At 37.2% G+C, this 25159-nt stretch overlaps 1 protein-coding gene across 2 annotated transcripts in view; it reads left to right on the forward strand.

The window, feature by feature from the left end:
• Window positions 1–25159, forward strand: part of PTPRQ (protein tyrosine phosphatase receptor type Q) — a 266655-nt gene that overhangs the window by 16069 nt on the left and 225427 nt on the right. For both annotated transcript variants that reach the window (XM_015431259.4, XM_015431261.4), the window contains exons 11-16: window positions 11544–11804; window positions 15342–15472; window positions 15643–15772; window positions 17150–17300; window positions 17729–17835; window positions 20147–20241. In XM_015431259.4, coding sequence (XP_015286745.3) covers window positions 11544–11804; window positions 15342–15472; window positions 15643–15772; window positions 17150–17300; window positions 17729–17835; window positions 20147–20241 — 875 coding nt within the window. The remainder of the gene's footprint in view (window positions 1–11543; window positions 11805–15341; window positions 15473–15642; window positions 15773–17149; window positions 17301–17728; window positions 17836–20146; window positions 20242–25159) is intronic.

The raw sequence follows: 25159 nt of genomic DNA on the forward strand, positions 1-25159 counted from the left end.
ATGGCTGGGTCATATGGTACATCTAGTTCTAGATCCTTGAGGAATCGCCATACTGTTTTCCATAATGGTTGAACTAGTTTACAATCCCACCAACAGTGTAAAAGTGTTCCTATTTCTCCACATCCTCTCCAACACCTGTTGTTTCCTGACTTTTTAATGATCGCCATTCTAACTGGTGTGAGATGGTATCTCATTGTGGTTTTGATTTGCATTTCTCTGATGGCCAGTGATGATGAGCATTTTTTCTTGTGTCTGTTGGCTGTATGAATGTATTCTTTTGAGAAATGTCTGTTCATATCCTTTGCCCACTTTTTGATGGGGTTGTTTGTTTTTTTCTTGTAAATTTGTTTGAGTTCTTTGTAGGTTCTGGATATTAGCCCTTTGTCAGATGAGTAGATTGCAAAAATTTTCTCCCATTCTGTAGGTTGCCTGTTCACTCTGATGGTAGTTTCTTTTGCTGTGCAGAAGCTCTTTAGTTTAATGAGATCCCATTTGTCAATTTTGGCTTTTGCTGCTGTTGCTTTTGGTGTTTTAGACATGAAGTATTTGCCCATGCCTATGTCCTGAATGGTACTACCTAGGTTTTCCTCTAGGATTTTTATGGTATTAGGTCTAACATTTAAGTCTCTAATCCATCTTGAATTAATTTTCGTATAAGGAGTAAGGAAAGGATCCAGTTTCAGCTTTCTACTTATGGCTAGCCAATTTTCCCAGCACCATTTATTAAATAGGGAATCCTTTCCCCATTTCTTGTTTCTCTCAGGTTTGTCAAAGATCAGATGGCTGTAGATGTGTGGTATTATCTCTGAGGACTCTGTTCTGTTCCATTGGTCTATATCTCTGTTTTGGTACCAGTACCATGCTGTTTTGGTTACTGTAGCCTTGTAGTATAGTTTGAAGTCAGGTAGCGTGATGCCTCCAGCTTTGTTCTTTTGACTTAGGATTGTCTTGGAGATGCGGGCTCTTTTTTGGTTCCATATGAACTTTAAAGCAGTTTTTTCCAATTCTGTGAAGAAATACATTGGTAGCTTGATGGGGATGGCATTGAATCTATAAATTACCTTGGGCAGTATGGCCATTTTCACGATATTGATTCTTCCTATCCATGAGCATGGTATGTTCTTCCATTTGTTTGTGTCCTCTTTTATTTCACTGAGCAGTGGTTTGTAGTTCTCCTTGAAGAGGTCCTTTACATCCCTTGTAAGTTGGATTCCTAGGTATTTTATTCTCTTTGAAGCAATTGTGAATGGAAGTTCATTCCTGATTTGGCTCTCTGTTTGTCTGTTACTGGTGTATAAGAATGCTTCTGATTTTTGCACATTAATTTTGTATTCTGAGACTTTGCTGAAGTTGCTTATCAGCTTAAGGAGATTTTGGGCTGAGATAATGGGGTTTTCTAAATATACAATCATGTCATCTGCAAACAGGGACAATTTGACTTCTTCTTTTCCTAACTGAATACCCTTGATTTCTTTCTCTTGCCTAATTGCCCTAGCCAGAACTTCCAACACTATGTTGAATAGGAGTGGTGAGAGAGGGCATCCCTGTCTTGTGCCAGTTTTCAAAGGGAATTTTTCCAGTTTTTGCCCATTCAGTATGATATTGGCTGTGGGTTTGTCATAAATAGCTCTTATTATTTTGAGGTACGTTCCATCAATACCGAATTTATTGAGCGTTTTTAGCATGAAGGGCTGTTGAATTTTGTCAAAAGCCTTTTCTGCATCTATTGAGATAATCATGTGGTTCTTGTCTTTGGTTCTGTTTATATGCTGGATTATGTTTATTGATTTGCGAATGTTGAACCAGCCTTGCATCCCAGGGATGAAGCCCACTTGATCATGGTGGATAAGCTTTTTGATGTGTTGCTGAATCCGGTTTGCCAGTATTTTATTGAGGATTTTTGTATCGATGTTCATCGGGGATATTGGTCTAAAATTCTCTTTTTTTGTTGTGTCTCTGCCAGGCTTTGGTATCAGGATGATGTTGGCCTCATAAAATGAATTAGGGAGGATTCCCTCTTTTTCTATTGATTGGAATAGTTTCAGAAGGAATGGTACCAACTCCTCCTTGTACCTCTGGTAGAATTCAGCTGTGAATCCATCTGGTCCTGGACTTTTTTTGGTTGGTAGGCTATTAATTATTGCCTCAATTTCAGAGCCTGCTATTGGTCTATTCAGGGATTCAACTTCTTCCTGGTTTAGTCTTGGAAGAGTGTAAGTGTCCAGGAAATTATCCATTTCTTCTAGATTTTCCAGTTTATTTGTGTAGAGGTGTTTATAGTATTCTCTGATGGTAGTTTGTATTTCTGTGGGGTCGGTGGTGATATCCCCTTTATCATTTTTAATTGCGTCTATTTGATTCTTCTCTTTTCTTCTTTATTAATCTTGCTAGTGGTCTGTCAATTTTGTTGATCTTTTCAAAAAACCAACTCCTGGATTCATTGATTTTTTGGAGGGTTTTTTGTGTCTCTATCTCCTTCAGTTCTGCTCTGATCTTAGTTATTTCTTGCCTTCTGCTAGCTTTCGAATGTGTTTCCTCTAGCTTCTCTAGTTCTTTTAATTGCGATGTTAGAGTGTCAATTTTAGATCTTTCCTGCTTTCTCTTGTGGGCATTTAGTGCTATAAATTTCCCTCTACACACTGCTTTAAATGTGTCCCTGAGATTCTGGTATGTTGTATCTTTGTTCTCATTGGTTTCAAAGAACATCTTTATTTCTGCCTTCATTTCGTTATGTACCCAGTAGTCATTCAGGAGCAGGTTGTTCAGTTTCCATGTAGTTGAGCGGTTTTGATTGAGTTTCGTAGTCCTGAGTTCTAGTTTGATTGCACTGTGGTCTGAGAGACAGTTTGTTATAATTTCTGTTCTTGTACATTTGCTGAGGAGTGCTTTACTTCCAATTACGTGGTCGATTTTGGAGTAAGTATGATGTGGTGCTGAGAAGAATGTATATTCTGTTGATTTGGGGTGGAGAGTTCTATAGATGTCTATTAGGTCTGCTTGCTGCAGAGCTGAGTTCAATTCCTGGATATCCTTGTTAACTTTCTGTCTCGTTGATCTGTCTAATGTTGACAGTGGAGTGTTGAAGTCTCCCATTATTATTGTATGGGAGTCTAAGTCTCTTTGTAAGTCTCTAAGGACTTGCTTGATGAATCTGGGTGCTCCTGTATTGGGTGCATATATATTTAGGATAGTTAGCTCTTCCTGTTGAATTGATCCCTTTACCATTATGTAATGGCCTTCTTTGTCTCTTTTGATCTTTGATGGTTTAAAGTCTGTTTTATCAGAGACTAGTATTGCAACCCCCGCTTTTTTTTGTTCTCCATTTGCTTGGTAAATCTTCCTCCATCCCTTTATTTTGAGCCTATGTATGTCTCTGCGTGTGAGATGGGTCTCCTGAATACAGCAGACTGATGGGTCTTGACTCTTTATCCAGTTTGCCAGTCTGTGTCTTTTAATTGGAGCATTTAGTCCATTTACATTTAAGGTTAAGATTGTTATGTGTGAACTTGATCCTGCCATTATGATATTAACTGGTTATTTTGCTCGTTAGTTGATGCAGTTTCTTCCTAGCCTCGATGGTCTTTACATGTTGGCATGTTTTTGCAATGGCTGGTACCGGTTGTTCCTTTCCATGTTTAGTGCTTCCTTCAGGGTCTTTTGTAAGGCAGGCCTAGTGGTGACAAAATCTCTAAGCATTTGCTTATCTGTAAAGGATTTTATTTCTCCTTCACTTATGAAACTTAGTTTGGCTGGATATGAAATTCTGGGTTTAAAATTCTTTTCTTTAAGAATGTTGAATATTGGCCCCCACTCTCTTCTGGCTTGGAGAGTTTCTGCCGAGAGATCTGCTGTTAGTCTGATGGGCTTCCCTTTGTGGGTAACTCGACCTTTCTCTCTGGCTGCCCTTAAGATTTTTTCCTTCATTTCAACTTTGGTGAATCTGGCAATTATGTGTCTTGGAGTTGCTCTTCTCGAGGAGTATCTTTGTGGCGTTCTCTGTATTTTCTGGATTTGAATGTTGGCCTGCCCTACTAGGTTGGGGAAGTTCTCCTGGTTGATATCCTGAAGAGTGTTTTCCAACTTGGTTCCATTTTCCCCCTCACTTTCAGGCACCCCAATCAGACGTAGATTTGGTCTTTTTACATAATCCCATACTTCTTGCAGGCTTTGTTCATTTCTTTTTCTTCTTTTTTCTTTTGGTTTCTCTTCTCGCTTCATTTCATTCATTTGATCCTCAATCGCTGATACTCTTTCTTCCAGTTGATCGAGTCGGTTACTGAAGCTTGTGCATTTGTCACGTATTTCTCGTGTCATGGTTTTCATCTCTTTCATTTCGTTTATGACCTTCTCTGCATTAATTACTCTAGCCATCAATTCTTCCACTTTTTTTTCAAGATTTTTAGTTTCTTTGCGCGGGGTACGTAATTCCTCCTTTAGCTCTGAGAAATTTGATGGACTGAAGCCTTCTTCTCTCATCTCGTCAAAGTCATTCTCCGTCCAGCTTTGATCCGTTGCTGGCGATGAGCTGCGCTCTTTTGCCGGGGGAGATGCGCTCTTATTTTTTGAATTTCCAGCTTTTCTGCCCTGCTTTTTCCCCATCTTTGTGGTTTTATCTGCCTCTGGTCTTTGATGATGGTGATGTACTGATGGGGTTTTGGTGTAGGTGTCCTTCCTGTTTGATAGTTTTCCTTCTAACAGTCAGGACCCTCAGCTGTAGGTCTGTTGGAGATTGCTTGAGGTCCACTCCAGACCCTGTTTGCCTGGGTATCAGCAGCAGAGGCTGCAGAAGATAGAATATTTCTGAACAGCGAGTGTACCTGTCTGATTCTTGCTTTGGAAGCTTCCTCTCAGGGGTGTACTCCACCCTGTGAGGTGTAGGGTGTCAGACTGCCCCTGGTGGGGGATGTCTCCCAGTTAGGCTACTCAGGGGTCAGGGACCCACTTGAGCAGGGAGTCTGTCCCTTCTCAGATCTCAACCTCCGTGTTGGGAGATCCACTGCTCTCTTCAAAGCTGTCAGACAGAGTCGTTTGCGTCTGCAGAGGTTTCGGCTCAGTTGTTATTGTTTACTGTGCCCTGTCCCCAGAGGTGGAGTCTATAGAGACAGGCAGGTTTCCTTGAGCTGCTGTGAGCTCCACCCAGTTCGAGCTTCCCAGCGGCTTTGTTTACCTACTTAAGCCTCAGCAATGGCGGCGCCCCTCCCCCAGCCTCGCTGCTGCCTTGCCGGTAGATCACAGACTGCTGTGCTAGCAATGAGAGAGGCTCCGTGGGTGTGGGATCCTCCCGGCCAGGTGTGGGATATGATCTCCTGGTGTGCCTGTTTGCTTAAAGCACAGTATTGGGGTGGGAGTTACCCGATTTTCCAGGTGTTGTGTGTCTCAGTTCCCCTGGCTAGGAAAAGGGATTCCCTTCCCCCTTGCGCTTCCCAGGTGAGGCAATGCCTTGCCCTGCTTCAGCTCTCACTGGTCGGGCTGCAGCAGCTGACCAGCACCGATCCTCCGGCACTCCCCAGTGAGATGAACCCAGTACCTCAGTTGAAAATGCAGAAATCACCGGTCTTCTGTGTCGCTCGGGCTGGGAGTTGGAGACTGGAGCTGTTCCTATTCGGCCATCTTGCTCCGCCAGATACTTTTCATTCTTATGAGGTATTTGCTGATTTGAGGATATTGTAAAATACTCCCTGATATACCCCTCCAGTAGCTGGTTGCATCTTTTCAAGTAGATTTTGGTGTGCTTTATCTAATGGTAGCCTCCGAACCCGAAGCAATTTGCATCTTTTTTTTTTTTTCCTGAAAAGGCTCCATGCTTTTCTGAGGGCAGCATTGCCTTGTGATTAAGAATTTGACTTCAGAGCCACAGAGCCTGGGCTCAAATCTGGGTCCCACTATTTGAGTAACTCTGGGCAATGTACTCAACCTGTTTATGCCTTAGTTTCTGTATTTGTGAAATGAAGAAAATAATAGTATGTATTTCATCAGATTATTCTAAGAACAGCTGATGTAATAAATGTAAGGACTAAGAATAGTGCCTTACACATAGTTATATGTATATAATTATTATTATATTCACAAAGACATACCCTTATATTATAGCACATTGAAAAAAATATTAACAGTATAAAAGGCTTGGAATCAAACTAAAAAATATTTCCGGCCAGGCGCGGTAGCTCTTACGCCTATAATACCAGCATTTTGGGAGACCGAAGCGGGTGGATCACCTGAGGTCAGGCGTTCAAGACCAGCCTGGTCAACAGGGTGAAACACCATCTCTACTAAAAATACAAAAATAAGCCCGGTGTGGTGATACAAATCTGTAATCCCAGCTACTGAGGAGGCTGAGGCAGGAGAATCGCTTGAACCTGGGAGGTGGAGGTTGCAGTGAGTCTAGATCAAGCCACTGCACTCCAGCCTGGGAGACAGAGTGAGACTCTGTCTCAAATAAATAAATAATGTTTCCATGTTTTTCTCAAATATGATTAATTCACTCAATAAATAATCATTGAGTAGTTATTAGAGAGGAAGAAAAAATAATATTAGTAAATTGAATAAATAAATACAATAAATATTTGTAGATTGTGATAAATACTAGGGGGGGAAAAGGAAAGTGATGTGATTGAGAGTAATTGAAAATGGCTGCTGGGTTCTACCGTAAATGGGCTGTAATGGAAGGAAGTTATATTTGAACGGAGGCCAAAGGATAAGAAGGATCTGTCATGGGTCAGGATGGAGGAAGGGTACTCCAGGCATGAACACAAGCATAAAGGATGCAAGATTCAAAAAGTTCTTAGTGCATTTGAGAACAAAAAGTGCAGTGTATGCAGTGCATCTAATTAGGAGGGAGAAAAGTAGAAATAAATTATCTTGGAAAGGTACCCAGGAGTGAGATCACATGGATCCAGTAGACTACGCTTTTGAGTTTGTTCTGAGGGAAGTGGGAACCATAGAGGGTCTTATGCAGGAGAGTGACAATCTGACCTATGTTTCAAAAAGTTCCCTCTTGCTCTGTTTAAAGAATGAATTGTGAAGAGGCAAGACTGAAAGCTGAGAAACTGGATAGGATGATATTACAGAAACCCAGGCAAAAGATTATGGTAACCAAGGGTAGGGACAGTACAGAAGGAAAGGAGGAGATATATTTTATTGTGTGGAAGTAGGAAGTCCAAGATGGGCTGCTTGTGATGCATGAAAAAAGGGAGAAACTTAGGCTTTTAATTTGAGCAATTTGGGTGCTTGGTGATGACACTGAAGAAGAGAAAATTATTGGACCTTACAGGCATTCTAGCTAACCATACAGGCAGTCTGATTGAAAAAAAATTGATCCAAAAAATTATGCAATGATAATATCCACACTCAACCAGGGCTATACCTTCCTATTTTACCATCCAAAGACTAAAACTAAATTTATGTGTGGAACTTCCAGGCTTAAATTTCTAAGAAAACTACCTAAAGATAATTATAATAAGAAGCAGTTATAAAAGAGAAAACTAAGAAAGAGATGTTACCAAGAAGAATTATTTCATGCCTATGAAACAACCCTCTAAATGATTATTGGCATAGCAGAAGGACTAAACTGAGAAGATGGAAAATGGTTTTTCTTCTTAGTTCATGTTTTAGCAGTCTGAGGTTAGAGAATGTCCCCATGTCATCCCGGGGTCTGTTTTCTTTCTCAAAAACTTAAGACATTTAATATGTTATTTCTAAATTTCCTTCCAGGTCAAAACCAAAAGCCTCATAATTCTTTGCCTCTAGGGTACTTAGCATATTTCATCCATCTGCCATGTAAAATGTAAACTTGTTTTGCCTCTCTTTCTGGAGCTCTTGTTCAGCTCCTTATCTCCAGCCTAAATAGAGTTCCTAGCTCTATGTAATTCAATTATTTGTTTGTCAAGCTGGTATTCAACATGGATGCAGAAACACATATTAACATATGCAAATCCTAAGAATAATAATAGCATTCTGGGGTTTGAAATTAGGACAGAGATCTTGCCAATGTTCTCATGTGACATGTAATTCCCAGCACAATATCTCTGGTCATTCAGGGCTTCTGTAATTCATTTCCAAAATTTTCCCCATCATGGTCCTAGTCTACTCTCCAGGACATCAGAAAGCAAACCCACTCTGTGGTTCACATGACAGGCTGCAAATGTTTAGAGACATCCATAAGGTGTCCCTGGTTCCTATGTCTTCTTTCCTTCTGACTAATTATCTTTAGTTCCTTCAAGCACTCCACTATTTCTCGTGGGTGTTCTATGCAGTTTGTAGGCTTGCTATCAGATTTAGCATCACCAGATTATTTATCAGGCATCGTTGTTATTGCTTCAAACATCCTAAAGCAAATATTAACCTGTGCATAGAAACAAGTTTTTTGGCATACATTCATTCAACAGATATTTATTGATACATGTAATTTACCACATTGTATTTATCTCTCTGCCATATACTTTGAAATAGCCAAGCAAGAGAGGCATTTGCCTTTTATGGGCATGTAGAAGAAAATATAATTTACACATACTTTTTTTCCCTTTCCCCTTTGCAACTTATCTGTCTGTGCCTCTCTCTAATTTGTCCTGAACATAACCAGCAGAACTTGATCTCTAGCTATGATTGTGCACCTGAACCATCAAATGTGCCCTTGGGAAGAAGGCAGCGCTTATGAGCACAGACCATGGAACCAAATTGCCTGGGTTTGTATTCCAGCTCCATGGTTTAGCCGCTTCTTACATCCTTTGCAAAGTCACTCAGGCTCTTTGGTCCTCAGCTTCTTTCTCTCTAAAATGGGAATAATAATAATAATCTTATCCATTTTATGAAGGTAATGTAATTTAAGGACTTGGTGCCTGGCACCAAATAAGTGCTATAAGAGTGTTTGTTGTGATTTTTATTTCTCAATAGGAGTGGAGTGGTGGCCTTGGGGAGCTATGGCCATGCACAGTGGGAAGTAAAGCCATTTCAGCAGTCTGCGTGATCTTTCTTTGTTGGAGGAATTAACTATACCCAGGTTTTCTTGAGGGAGAAAGAGCTATTGGAGAGCTGGTGTTTGAATTTCCCTTTTTCCCCTCTTGACATAGGAGAATACATTTTATGATAGGAGCATCCCTCAGACTTTGTTCTACCTTGCCTATAATAAAAGCCTTTGAAATTGGCCTAGTTCAGTTCACCTCATATTGAAAAAAAAAATCTTATATAGCCCCTGATCTTACCATTTCTTTTGATAAAGCTTTTGCAAGACAACGGATCAGGATAGAAATCACAGTCCAGAGGTAGAAACTTGCCGAAAGTCCCCAGTATGTGGCAATATGTTTCTTTTATTCTTTTTTTTTTTTTTCGTGAAATCTTTTCTCATATGATTTTTCCAGATCAGGATATAACTTTTAAGACAAGACAGAACTCTGTCCTATACACCTTTCCAGCTTTGGTGACTATAGTGTCATGCATTACACAGTTTGACTTATTTTCTAGGACAGGTAGAAATGATGGAAAACCCCATGTTTACCCACTAGAGGGGATGACACTGATTTTTATATACTTTTAGAACCTACACTAGACCATGCCTATTTAAAGTCTCCTCTCTTTTTTAGAAAATGTTTTCAGTGCCCAACAACATGGAAATGAATTGGCTCTATGACTATACTCATCACTCATTTACCATCCCAAGATCTTTTAATTCCTGCTTAAGCCACACTTGGAAGCTTTCATAGATCATTGTCCACAGACCCAGATGTATTAGATGTGTGTGGGATGTTACTCTTGTCTGGGGAATGTCATAGTAACTGTAAGACCTTTGTAACTGAAGGGGGCTGTGCAGAGTTTAAAGAGAAAACCCACAGAAGATATTAGTGATGATGGAAAAATAAAAGTTAACATAATGTAACTGGAGAAGGAAAACTATGATAAAAGTGCCTTGAAACCCAGTAGTACACCATATGGAATTGGTTATGGTTCATTTATTGAACATTTCCTCATCACCAGCAAGAATGGAAAAGGCAAAAAAATTGCAAGTTGCAGCTCACAAAAATGTGTAGAGCTATTGCACTGATTTTATGTTCTGGAATTCTCATTATAGGTGTGTGTGGACATTCTTTCATAAAGTACTGGCTCTGGGTAAAGTAGCAGAATAACATTATCAAATATTTAACAGTAACTTGGAACAACTTCCATTGTATCAAACCAGATGTCGCAAATAAAACTGAAAAGCAAAGGCCATCTAATTATGCTCTGGAGGGAAAAAATTCATTTTCAGATTGTATATTTTAGGAGAAGATATCTGCTTGGGAGAAATGCAGGCTTAAGGAAATACTGGATGCTATCCCCATCACCCACAAATCGTACTGAAATTAAAATTGACCTGAGAAAGAAATAATGTGTCTAGAAATTATCTCAAATTTTAAATCTGCTTTAAATAGCACAGTAGAGAATTGAGGTACAATCAAAATCTTTAGCAGAGGTCAAGGAGAGTGTAAAATGTAAATGAATCCTTCCTCCAAACTGTTGCCAAAAATGTGTTTCTAAAAATGAAATTACATGCCTGCTCAAAATCCCTGTTGCCTCCAGGATACAGTCTGACCTCCATAGCATGGCATACAAAGCCCCTTACAGATGCATTCAGTCTCAGAGGTGGCCCTTGTATGCCCAGTCTCATTCCTCCCATGCAGTCCGTCTTTCAGCCACCCAGAGTGCCTGCTGCATGCCTGACACTACTCTAAGTACTTTATATATGAATGCAATTTCTTATGTAATCAAAACAGTGACTCTGCAATGTAGATACTAGTCTCCTTCCCATTTTAGAGAAGAAGACCAAGGCAGAGTGGCTAAGTAACTTGTCAAAGAATATCCTGCTATTAAAGAGCTAAAAGAACTTGGTATTCTTGAACACATGACAATGCCCTTTTTGGTTTCTATGCCTTGCCCCTGATTATCTTTTTTTTTTTTTTTTTCCTGGAATTCCTTCATTACTCCCCTTTCCCCTTCACACATACTGTTTCTGGTAAACTTGTACTCTTTCAAGACTCAGATAAAACATCGTTAACTCTGGAAAGCCTTCCCCAATTATCTCTGCTAAAATTGGTGATTTCCTCCTCTGTTCTAAGCAAGTTTTTGTTCATGTCACTAGCTCAGGTCTGACTATTTGAGATTCTAGTTAATAACCTACGAATCTCTTTCCTGAGATTTGAGAACTCTTTGAAAGCAAGAACCTGGCCTTATTTACTTTATTTGAGCACTAATCCTTGTATATAGGTTCTCAAAAACATTTACTTAATGAATAGATTAAAAGGTAAAACATAATGAAAAAATCTCAGATTTGTGTTTCTTGTGATTGTTACTGATAATCAGTAAATAAAAGTTAATTATGTACTTTCAATTTCATGTATGTATAACCTATCAGAATATCTACCTTATTTCTCTGTCTAATGCTAACATAGTAGACATAAGTTTAATGCATAAACATTTATATTCTCACAAATTCTGGAACATGCTAGATAAAATGCAGATAAATATGATTGACGTTTAAAAAAGTACTAATTATAAATCTCGTTTTTATCTTTCAGAGCCCAAACCAGTCTGGATTGTTATCCCCTGTGAAAGGCGTAGTACCTCTGTAATCTTATTTGTTCAAATGCCCGACGTTGGAGTGTTTGATGGAATACGTATTGTAATGGAAGGAGGGGCAAACGTGACCGTGGCTTTACACCATGGTAATAAAATAACTGTTGACAATTTAGCCCCAGACACAGAATATAATTTCTTTGTTTCTATTATCAGTGGGACTAAATTAAGTGATATGTATTATGTGCCTACAGTAAAAACATGTAAGTATTTTAAGACTTGGAAAGCTTTTTCTTGATTTCAATTTTGTGTACCATTTCAAATGAGGAGTCTATACTTAGTTTAATGTAATCATTTTCAAGGATCTTTTAAGGTAATTTTAAATGCCTTACTATTGAGCCAGATCTTTCATTGCCTGTATACAGGTAGAGCTAAATCTATGGAAAGTTGAAACTCTCTGAAGAATTTTTTTATCTGTCCTTTCACAAAAAGAAATGCTTGCATTTAAACCAGAACTTTAAATGACTTAATCAAAGAGCAAGGAATGTGACTAATTTTAAGCCAATTGTGAGAATAAAATTTTATTTTTTGAGCCTAGGAGACCTGATAATATCTTAGAGCACATGATCTAAGACTGTGCTTGCTATTCCCCATACTGACATTTGTCTGGAAAAAAGTGTATATTTTCCTAAGCTTTTTGAATATTTAAAATTAATGTTTGTTCATGATTTGGCTCTCTATTTGTCTGTTGTTGGTGTATAAGAATGCTTGTGATTTTTGCACATTGATTTTGTATCCTGAGACTTTGTTGAAGTTGCTTATCAGCTTAAGGAGTTTTTGGGTGGAGATGATGATTCACAATTGCTTCAAAGATAATAAAATACCTAGGAATCCAACTTACAAGGGATGTGAAGGACCTCCTCAAGGAGAACTACAAAACACTGCTCAGTGAAATAAAGGAGGACACAAACAAATGGAAGAACATACCATGCCCATGGATAGGAAGAATCAATATCATGAAAATGGCCATACTGCCCAAGGTAATTTATAGATTCAATGCCATCCCCATCAAGCTACCAATGACTTTCTTCACAGAATTGGAAAAAACTGCTTTAAAGTTCATATGGAACCAAAAAAGAGCCCGCATCTCCAAGACAATCCTAAGTCAAAAGAACAAAGCTGGAGGCATCACACTACCTGACTTCAAACTACTACAAGGCTACAGTAACCAAAACAGCATGGTACTGGTACCAAAACAGAGATATAGACCAATGGAACAGAACAGAGTCCTCAGAAATAATACCACACATCTACAGCCATCTGATCTTTGACAAACCTGAGAGAAACAAGAAATGGGGAAAGGATTCCCTATTTAATAAATGGTGCTGGGAAAATTGGCTAGCCATAAGTAGAAAGCTGAAACTGGATCCTTTCCTTACTCCTTATACGAAAATTAATTCAAGATGGATTAGAGACTTAAATGTTAGACCTAATACCATAAAAACCCTAGAGGAAAACCTAGGTAATACCATTCAGGACATAGGCATGGGTAAGGACTTCATGTCTAAAACACCAAAAGCAATGGCAGCAAAAGCCAAAATTGACAAATGGGATCTCATTAAACTAAAGAGCTTCTGCACAGCAAAAGAAACTACCATCAGAGTGAACAGGCAACCTACAGAATGGGAGAAAATTTTTGCAATCTACTCATCTGACAAAGGTCTAATATCCAGAACCTACAAAGAACTCAAGCAAATTTACAAGAAAAAAACAACCCCATCAAAAAGTGGGCAAAGGATATGAGCAGACATTTCTCAAAAGAAGACATTTATACAGCCAATAGACACATGAAAACATGCTCATCATCACTAGCCATCAGAGAAATGCAAATCAAAACCACAATGAGATACCATCTCACACCGGTTAGAATGGCAATCATCAAAAAGTCAGGAAACAACAGGTGCTGGAGAGGATGTGGGGAAATAGGAACACTTTTACACTGTTGGTGGGATTGTAAACTAGTTCAACCATTGTGGAAAACAGTGTGGCGATTCCTTAAGGATCTAGAACTAGAAATACCATTTGACCCAGCCATCCCATTACTGGGTATATACCCAAAGAATTATAAATCATGCTGCTGTAAAGACACATGCACATGTATGTTTATTACGGCACTGTTCACAATAGCAAAGACTTGGAATCAACCCAAATGTCCATCAGTGACAGACTGGATTAAGAAAATGTGGCACATATACAGCATGGAATACTATGCAGCCATAAAAAAGGATGAGTTCGTGTCCTTTGTAGCGACATGGATGCAGCTGGAAACCATCATTCTCAGCAAACTATCACAAGAACAGAAAACCAAACACCGCATGTTCTCACTATAGGTGGAGATTGAACAGTGAGATCACTTGGACACAGGAAGGGGAACATCACACATTGGGGCCTATTGTGGGGTGGGGGCAGGGGGGAGGGATAGCATGAGGAGATATATCTAACATAAATGACGAGTTAATGGGTGCAGCACACCAACATGGCACATGTGTACATAGGTAACAAACCTGCACGTTGTGCACTTGTGCCGTAGAACTTAAAGTATAATAATAATAAAAAAATTAATGTTTGTTATTATATATGTGTGCTGGGTGTTTATTTATATGAATAGTTGCATTTTTAGATTCATATTGTTTTATCTTCTCTTTAAATCACTTACAAATTCTGCATATATTAATATTGAACATTTGGAACGCATACAATTTATCTAAAATATCCATCCGGTATATGTCGAAATTAATGATGAAGAGTAATAAATGCCATACCAACCAAAATCACATGGAGTCCTAAAAACATAATTCTGACTTATAACATGTCCAGTTACCTTATTATTTGCTCTTCCTGTCTCTATGTATATCCATCTAGGTCACGAGGCTGCCATGTATCTTCGCTCCCACAAATTGTAACCTTTCCATTTCTGTTTAAATTCAACTTGTCTACAAAATACTCCCAAACTGATGTCAGAAATCACATTATTTTGACAGCATTTTAGCATATTTATAATCATTTCAAAACCTATTTATAGTTTATTTTTGCTTTCAATTTCTATGTACTTTTTATATCTGTATTCTCTGCCTGTCTTCATTACTTTATAAATCATTATGGGCTACAGTCTTTGTATTTGGCAGTTCTTGTCTTTAAACAAAATTACTACCTGATTATCTAAATACATCAATACTGTGATATCAATGAGCAAAATAAATCAATATATAAGATGATAGTTTAAAGCTGCCATTTTCCCCATCTTCTGAAATAATTCTTTCCTTATGCTAGATTAAATCTTTAAAATGGGAAAAATAAACATTAACACTCATCAGATACAATTTATTTTTAGCTTCAGCAAATATTTGATACAAAGGGGATACTTTCACCTCCTTATCTAAAATTCATATTTCTTTCTCTGTTGTCGTTTCAGCTTATGTTAATAGTTTTAATCTCTTTTTTTCTTGAATATTATGTGTTTTCTTCAGTGAATTTGTTCCTATGTAGTTTTTTGCTACAGCATCAAAATTAGCTGTATGTGATGGTATTTACAATGGCTTTCAGTATTGGAACTGATTACCGTATTTTACAAACTGTCATTGAATCTGTAAACAACTATTTTTAATTAGGATAGAAGCATAGATTAATTAATAAACTATTGTTCTTTTTGTCATTATGTTTTTTATTCACTTTTAAGAGATAAGTTAAAAAAAATTAGGAAATTTCCAAGAGGAATTTAAGTTTGTTGTGTGTTTGGATAGGTCTGGAAGCACAACTGAATATCCATGAAGGCAAAGTTACAGACTCTTCTATAGAAATTCTCTGGAATCGAGCTGCTGGGAATTTCCAGCATTATGAAATCACATGCATAAACTATGCTGCTGCTTTCATGGTATGTTATAAAGAGCTCTTGGAGGAATTAAACGTGAATCTTTCATGCTGAAACCAACATTACTGCATTCTTACATTGTATAGTAGTGAAACTAAATAATTCCTAATTGTGTTCAATTGTGGAGTTTTTCTTAAACACATACTTGATAATGTATTCTTTTGGATTGATAGGTTCAGAAGGTTGTTCAAGAAACAGCAATATTCTCTAACCTGGATCCTGCCACAGTGTACACCTTTTCAATTCGGACTGAAAAAGAAGGTTTTAAAGACATTTCTGCTAACATAAAAGACATACAGACAGGTAAGCCTATGTAGGCACCTTAGGAGTTTCTTTCATGTTCAGATATTTCCTTGGTCCTTTAAGGGAAGGTTAGTAAGTAGTTCATTCCTCCCAGGTTTTCTTTATGGGCAGTGTCTCTTGTATCTTTTTCTTTTTCCTTAGTATGAGTTATCACAACATCCTTTTAAGTATGTATTGTCAGATGGTAGCATTGCTAACTGCTTATTGTCTGGCCAGAGTTTCCATTTGTGATGTAATTACCCCATTTTCCATTAGGCAGATAATGAAGTGCCACATTGCCAGTGTAAACATTTTATTCCCGAAGGCAGATGGTGATCTATCCCATGGTAATCATATGAAATAAAGGATGACTGGGAAAGATGCATGCAAATGTATAAGGTGTCGTATCTAGTAAAGTAAAATTGTCAAGTATTCTACTAAACTATTTTAGTTATTCTTGACATTGATGCAATGGGTACATTGATTTATATGTTTAGAACCTGGCCATGTCTGGTATTCTTTTACTGTAATAAGAAAGAATGAGATTGAGAGAGAATATCTTCACAATTTGATTCTTTTCTCATATATGGGAGAATTTTAAAGAGAAAACAATACGCCCATTATACACTATTTAATTTAACTTTATTTCCCTCAGGAAAGAAGGGAGGCATTTCATATTCAGATTGCAATTAACTTTCCTGCTAATTAGACTTGGCACTCTTTGGTATTTAATTAGGATGAGTCCTAAAAATAATTAAATATTTCTGAAATCAGTGATTACACAAGACTAAGGTATGATCTACTTCCTGCATATTAGAGGCCAGGGACATTTTGAGTTCAATGCTACTGGGACACATTTTGTGCCCTTAAAACACACATGTATTTTATTTCAAAGTTTAAAATAATTCTGGCTGTTTTAAAACAATACTTTTAACTTCTCATATCTAGCAGGTAGAATAAAAGGAAGCCATTATCCTCAGCAAACTAACACAGGAACCGAAAACCAAACAGCGCATGTTCTCACTTATAAGTGGGAGCTGAACAATCAGCACACATGGAGACAGGGAGGGGAACAACACACACTAGGGCTGTCACGGAGGCGGGGCAGGGAGAGCATCAGGATAAATACTTATACTTGTGGGGCTTGATACCTAGGTGATGGATTGATAGGTGCAGCAAACCACCATGACACATGTTTACCTATGTAACAAACCTGCACGTCCTGCACGTGTATCCTGGAACTTAAAATTAAATTAAATCAAATTACATTTTAACAAAAAGGAGTGCCTCGGTTATCCTCAGGGTTTGCATAGAGTCAATTCCTGAGAGCAGTTCAGGGCTGGCAGGTGCTTTGTGCTATAGAAAATGTTCTCTTACTGTCTGTTTCAAATGATATAGCCCCAAGTGCAGCTGAATTTATGAAACATAGCAGAACCCTAAGTGCAGTAACTGTTAGCTGGCCTTCAGCTAGAAGTCTTCTGGATGGTTACATTGTTTCCATATCCAGTGAAAGCTTGATGAAAGAAGAAGTTCTGCCCTCCACTAAGAGGTATGAAAATATTGAAAAGAAATTATATCCAGTTAACATGGAACACAAATTAACATCTTATATATGTTTTTAGAAAGCTCTCTTAATGGGATAATACAAACAGAAATGAGAAAATTTTGCAAGATAATTTTTGGACTACAATGTGATCAGAATAACTAGGTCTGACATATTGTAACAAATTATTTCTGAAAATAAATAATGAATTCAGAATATTATCATATGTATGATACATTATTTTTTACTTAAAATTTCTCTGTAAGAAGATATGATTTTTGATTAACCATTTGTGCCTAAGCATAGCAAATTATTTCCATGATAGATATTTTAAAAATGAAACATATACAAATTTTTCTGCAGGTGAGAAAATGGAGTTCTCCAAATGTGTCCGAGCTAAATGTTTTAATATGTCACTTTTCTTTAACCTGTAGCACATTCACATTTAAGAGCCTTTCTCCAGGGACTGAATTTTTAATTGGTATTATGACTAACAAGGGACTGAAAAGAAGCCATCCTACTGTCCTCATGGTTAGCACTTGTAAGTTCATTTTATATTTAATTAACTTTTCATGGGTAAAAAGAAGAGAGACATAGTTGTATTTAAGGACAATGCCTAATTAGAAATGAATGACTAGAAAGTGGTTTATATATGCTGGAAGAGAAGGAGCACTGCATTTACATCGAGAATGCCTGAGATATATTCCTGCCTCTATCACTTATTAATTATGTGACCTTAGGCAAGACAACTATGTTCTCACTTAGGAAATGAGAATAATTATTCCTGCCTAGGTAAAATAACCTGTTACTAAAGTGAAATGTGAAACTCTTCATGAAAGTGTAAAGTACTTTAAAACCCTAAGGTATTATTGGCATGAAATAATATTTTTCTAGTACTTGGACTATATTAACATTTTATGAAAATAAACTTGGGGCATGAAAAAATATAGACTTTTTTAATTAAAAAAATACTGTCTTTTTGATTGAATTATTTGGGTTCTGTTTGCCTCTTCTGACCTTATTAGCATAACTTGACTTACATGCTTGCTCTGAACATGTGTAGCTATTTCAGAAAGTCCTTTCACTTGTGGGGACGAGTCCTATGAAAGTGTGCTCAAGTACCAAGGTCCTCTTAGTTATGAGAAGAGGCTCGATTGCAAAAGTTGCAGTGTGAAGGAAGGGAAGCACTTAAAATGCAGCAATGGTCAAATCAATTCTGTGAAAATAAACTAAAAAATTGAGGTATGATTATACACCAGCATGGTATTATGTGCTTCAGTAACTGCATCAAATCTCTGCAGGCTACCCAAAATGTAGGTTAAGGCTCAGAGGTGTTCATAACTCATTGTTGAAGGTGAGATTTTATCCCAGGCATCTAAAACTGATATGACCCTGCTGACTCTCATAAAGACCATTCAAAGAAATATCAGAAATAGATGAGAAAAGTTTTCAATTTTTTAAAAAAGATAGCTCATTATTATATATCAGTGAAAGCTTAGTTGCTGCTTAGATTTGGGTGTTGTCATTCTCATTGTCAGCATCATCACCATGGTCATCATCACATTGATTGCATCACATTGAGAGCCTCTATCAGGTACTCTGCTAAGCATTTTCTATGCTTTATATCACTTCATTCTGAATGACAACCTTTATTCTACAGATCATAATGAGATGTATATTTTGTACATGTTTTTCAAATGAAGAAGCAACAGAGCCTTAGAGAATTTCAGTCACTTATACAAGATGATAGAAATTTGAACTCACATTTCTCTGACATCAAATTCTGACTTTGTAACCCTTGTGCTTCAGTGGAAAGGCCACTATGTTATAGGAAAGACTAATTCTACCCATTCTAGCTTTGTGACTTTGAGAAAATCGTATTCCGTTTGCACTGCAAGTTCCTTATTTCTAACCTGAGGTTAATAATAATACTTTCCATTGTTCATGATGTTGTTGCCTTTTTGACTATGTTTTCTTAAACAAGGCTGGTAACCTTTCTTTAATGTCTCCCGTATTGCAATCTGTCTTTTGTCTTCTATTATATATTATTGATATTTTTATCTTTTTAGTTACCTTTGTTTATTTGCAAGTCCTCTCAAGTCAATTTGGAAGTAGATGGAATATTAATAAATGTACAAAATAGAGTTAAAATATATTATGGGACAATAAATTAATTCCAATTGTAAGGGAATTGCATTATAGAAACAATATAAAGGAGTATGAGTCAGTGATTCAGGTTAAATCTACCACAGGGATGAATTCTAATAAACTTAAATCAGTATGTAAGTAGGGGCAAAAAAATTCAAAATTTGAATTTTTAAGGTGAAATTATTTTAATAAAATGTTAACATTACATTTCTTCTAGCAAAGGAAGGCAATACAATAGTTTAATTTGCAATATAGGTTTGAAATAGAGGCATGTTGCCAATTTGGAAAATAAGCTTCTAGAACTATCTCAGGTAAAGTGGTTACAGAGAAAAGGAATTTGTGAACTTAAAGAGGGGAGATATATTTCTTTATTCAGTATATAAATTACAAGTAAACAATATCAATTGTAAGAACTTAAAGTTGAATTCTGCTGTGAGAAAAATAAATGGGAAAATCCATAATTTTATTATTGGAAAAGGCTTTCCAGAAATTCTTTTTTCTCTTTCCTTGTAGAGATAGAGAGCTTAGACTTGGGGTAGATAGCTTGCACATGGTCACTTAGTGCTAAAATTGACTGGATAAGCCTAGGTTTTATGTCTCATATCTACTACTCTTCAAAGTCAAGGTTATTGGTTCAGCCTAAATAATTTAGTGGTAGAAATATCTTTTAAAAGATGTCCTGGTGTCTTATTTCATTTCTTTAGATCCAGACTCGTCAGATTTGCTAATTTTGGGGCAAGAAGGAAACACGGTATGTTTGTCTTGGAAACTACCAGAAGGAGGGTTTGACAAGTTTCAGGTAAATAACACTGATGCTCTCATACCATCTTGATGTTTATCCAGGTCTTTATTTCACTCCTTCTTTTTGTCATTCATTTTACATTAATGGTTTTAGAAATTATTGTGCCACTTCGTTAATGTAGGATTTCTCCCCCAAGTAATTCTTGTATTTACTTCTTTAAAAGTACAGAGTTGTTATGGAAAGTATTTAAATGTGTGTAAAACTGACACTTGATTTTCGAGGAGTTGGTTTTTTGGTGGACATAAACAAGTACATACGTAGTTACGTAGTACCAAGAAAGTGAATAAAGGAGTGGTGGTGCTGGAGGATAATGCTCCTGTGACAGCATTGGCTGGCACAAAGACTCCAGAATTCACAGCCACGTGATTTGCCACATGCTCTTTCTGTCCCATCCTAGAGATTTAATTGGATGGAGACTTTTAGCCTAGACAGTAGAAGACTTTTAGCCTAAATAGCACTTTCCAACTGTCTGTTATTCATCAGGTAAATATGTACATTTTCACTGCCTTTTTGTTAATAATGTAATCTGGCAGTGGGCATGAGGACAAATTATACCCGTTCTATATCTTATGGTTTGCAAATGGAAATGCTTCTAGTATACCATTATTGCTTGGTAGTCTGTGGGGGCAATCAATGTTTCCAGTGGTAGGAGATGGTAACTTTAGTTCAAATAACAGAAAACAACGTAAAATAGTTTAAGCAATAAAGAAAAAAAATATTAATGCAAGAGTCCCTTATGAAGACCAGTAGAACTGGATGTTGGAAAGAATTGGAATCAGTTATTTTAAGGTCATTGAGAACCCAGGGATTATTTTCTTTTTGTCTGGTTACTTCTTTCTGCTTATTGGCCTTATTGTTTTTTTTTTTTTTTTCCCTGAAGACCAACGTTTTCTGCTGAGCAATTCATGTGGTGAATAGAAGAATGCCATATACAATTTCCAAGCACAAATGGGCACCAAGAAAGATAATTTCTCCCTAAATTCCCAAAGAAGGGAATGTAATTATCCCAGGTTGGAATAGAAAGCCAATCCAGATCCAGTGAAACAAAACAAATGGAGTTGGTCTCTTTATTGTTATGCTTAAGATTTGAAGAAATAAGCAACAAGAAGACTTTTTTTTTAAATGAATGAGGGTATTATGTATGCCTATAGACTTAGTTGAATGATTTTGAGAACAAAAATAATTTTATTAATTTAACAAATTCAACATGCAAATTCAAAAAATTCATTCCTTCAACAATTTCTTGTCCTTGTGGTATATTCTAGAGAACTAGAGGAGGTTAGATCAAGCCTCTGAATATCTTTAGCCTTGGGAAGAGCAGATAACTCTCTTTCCCTGAAACCAAAAGGAAGGGGTCCTATGTGTTAAAGATCTGATTGATTCATCAATGTAAATTTCAAAAGGGAACAATCTTAAACAAATACCGTCTTCAGTCACCAAGTATTAACAATTCTACTACTGCGGTGTAAATTCCATTTGTCTCTGCAGGGTCCTCAGAACACCAAACTCTCTAAACATTCTCTAGCAATGTAAAATAATGGCGTCTGTGCAGCATGTAAGATCATTAAAGTCTATGTTATAGAGAACGTAAGGACACACATACCTTAAATTTTTAACAGATTCACATATATTAACTTCAATCAATTTTGTTGTTTTCAGGAGAAGAAAAATTCAATTTTTTTTCAGGAGAAGAATTTAGCTCTTAGTGATATACTTGCGTGTAATATTCTGGTAATAAATTTGAAAATATAAGTTTCTTTACAAAACAGATATCCTATTTTGTTTTGCCCAGCATTCTGACAGTTCAAAAGATAAGGGCAAACTGTGAAATTCATTTGAACACCAAATATGTATTCTAGTGAGTAATTCTCTGAAAGTATTAGATTGCCGGCTTTCTTTTCATGAATGATGGGAGTGCAGAGATTTATATCCTTTAAAAGAATCTCAGAACTGGCTGGGCATGGTGGCTTATGCCTGTAATCTCTACACTTTGGGAGGCTGAGGCAGGCAGATCACTTGAGGTCAGGAGTTCAAGACCAGCCTGACTAACATGGTGAAACCCCATCTCTACAAAAATACAAATAAACCCAAAAAAACAAACAAAAAAACCCCCAAATTAACCAGGCATGGTAGCACGTGCCTGTAATCCCAGCTACTCAGGAGGCTGAGGCAGGAGAATCGCTTGAACCTGGGAGGAGGAGGTTGCAGTGAGGCTAGATCATGCCACTGTACTCCAGTCTGGGCCTGGGAAACAAAAGCAAAACTCCGTCTCAAAAAAAAAACTCAGAACTGTAATGGAACTGAAGGTATAGTCTATTCCAAGCATGAAAATAAACGTTGGCATGCATATTTAAGACCCAAAAGGATTCATTGTGAATTTAGAAAACATCAGGCAGTTGACACAGAATATTTATGAAAGTTTGCCGTTTTCTTTCTTATACCTTTCAGCTCTTTTTTATGAACCCTGAGTATATTTTTATTATAGGCAGCACTGTCCAATAGAAATAAAGTATTAAGTGAACCACAAAAGTGAACCATATGCACAGTTTAAAATTTCTAGTAGAAATATTTTTAAAAGTAAAAAAGTAAAATTAATTTTAGTAATATATTTTATTTTACCTCAATGTATTCAAAATCTTAACATGTAACCAGTATAAAAAGCATTAATGAGATATTTTTACATCACTTTTTCATACGAATTCTCCAAAATCTAGTGTCTGTTTTACACTTAGAACACATCTCAATTGAGGCTAAACACATTTTAAACACTCAATAGACACAGATAGCAAGTGGCTATCATATTGGACAGCTTAGTTACAGAGAGTGACTATTGTCATCTGGATTAAATGATAAAGTGAAAGAATGGCAAAAATTGGCCCATCAGTGTCTGGCTGAAATCCCATTTCTTCCCAGATGCCTCTCTGATCCCATCTGCAGGGAGTGACATTTTCTTACACAGAGTGTTTTATGAAACTTTCCTTTAACTTTTTCTGTGTTACTTTTAACATGCTGTCTTTGATTGTTATTATTGATGCACAAGTGCTAACATCCCTATGCCATTTCCTTGAGGAATCTTTTAGCTTTCCTTAAGAGTGGAGTTCCAAAGTTACTATGTACTGAATAAAGCAGTACTTCCTTTTATTTGTTCACAGTTTCTTCCTTCCAGACCTCATGTGGTAGCCTTCTAATGCGAGGCAGTCTTATATACATGTGCACGTTCAGTTTGTCTGTAATTTTACAAGGTGTGGTAGGCAGTATAGTGCAATGACCCTGGAATTCCTTGCTTTAAATTCTGACTTCACTCCCTACTCTGAGACCTTGGGCAAATCTTTATCCTCTTTGGTTCTATTCCTTCATCTGACAAATGAAGATTATTTTTATTACTCTACGAAATTACTGTGAGAATTCAATAAGATAATGCACTTTGCAAATGCCCTGACATGCGAATTCCCTGTAGTCAGATGTTTTGTCTACTTTGGTCACTGTTATATACTATTACTGAGACCTATGTCTGAGGCATAGCAGGAATCAATAAATGTTTTGGTGAATGAAAGGTAAAATTTGTAGTTTTCCTTTGTTCTTCAATCACTTGCTCAGCTGTCTTTGATTCCTCCTATCACTTATCCATCAATCTCTCAGCTATTTTAGCCATTTCTACCTCTGAAACAGCTTCTGAATGTGTTCACTTTTCTATCTCCTCTGCACTCCTCTTGTCATGGTCACTATCCTTTCTTTTTTACTTTTACTTTTTCTTCTTTTTGTTTCTTTGTTTGTTTTTTTGTTTTTTGAGACAGAGTCTCACTCTGTCACCCAGACTGGAGTGCAGTGGTGCCATCTCGGCTCACTGCAACCTCCCCACCTCCCAGGTTCAAGCGATTCTCCTGCCTCAGCCTCCCGGGTACCTGGGACTACAGGAATGTGCCACCACACCTGGCTAATTTTTTTGTATTTTTAGTAGAGAAGGGGGTTCACTATGTTGGCCAGGCTGGTCTCAAACTCCTGACCTTGTGATCTGCACACCTCAGCCTCCCAAAGTGCTGGGATTACGGGCATGAGCCACCACGCCCGGTCCACAGTCACTATCCTTTCTTACCAAGACCAGCAGCCTAGATGATGAATGATAGCATTTCTTATCTTAACTGGTTTCTCTATTTCCACTTGTGATTTCCTTACAATTCATATAACATTGGTTGAATATCCTCTAGTGGATTTCCATTGCTCTTCAAATAAAATCTACACTTGCCATGGTTTCCAAGATCTCACCTGGTTGGATTTTTGTCTAACTATCCAGCTCACTCAGTTACTATGTGTTAATCGTATATATCTCTCTCCTCCTCAAACATGCCAAGCACACCCACCCTACATGGTTTTAATGCTTGATATTCCCATTGCACGGGCATCTTGCCTCCAGTTTTGGTTAACCTTTTTCTGTCACTGAGTTCTCAGTTCGAATATAATCTCCCTATATCCTTCCCTGATTACCAAATCTAAATAAAATCCCTCTTAGTAGTCACGCTATTATTTAGCTGAGTTATCACATTCATTTGTTTATTTAGTTGCTTGTTATCAGGTGCCACCAGAGAAATGTAACTTTCCTACAATGAGAAGCCCTTTCTGTATTATTTACACCGTATCTCTAGTACCTAGAATAATGCTAACCCCCTTTAATAGATGTTCAATAGATGATGAGTAAATAACAGTTTATATACCTAGTGTTTCCATATATGCTTGGAGTGATTATGGAGGGAATATATCAATACTGAATATAGTTATCAGGAAAGGGTGGAACTTGAGATGACCTTTTAATAACAGGTAAGATTCATGCTCATGGAAAAGAGGTGAGGATACTCTACGCTAGCAAGGTCACAAAGTCAGGGATTAGTATTCTATTTGTCATTTATAAATGTCATCCAAT

Source organism: Macaca fascicularis, chromosome 11, assembly GCF_037993035.2.
Source record: "Macaca fascicularis isolate 582-1 chromosome 11, T2T-MFA8v1.1".
NCBI lineage: Eukaryota > Metazoa > Chordata > Mammalia > Primates > Cercopithecidae > Macaca > Macaca fascicularis.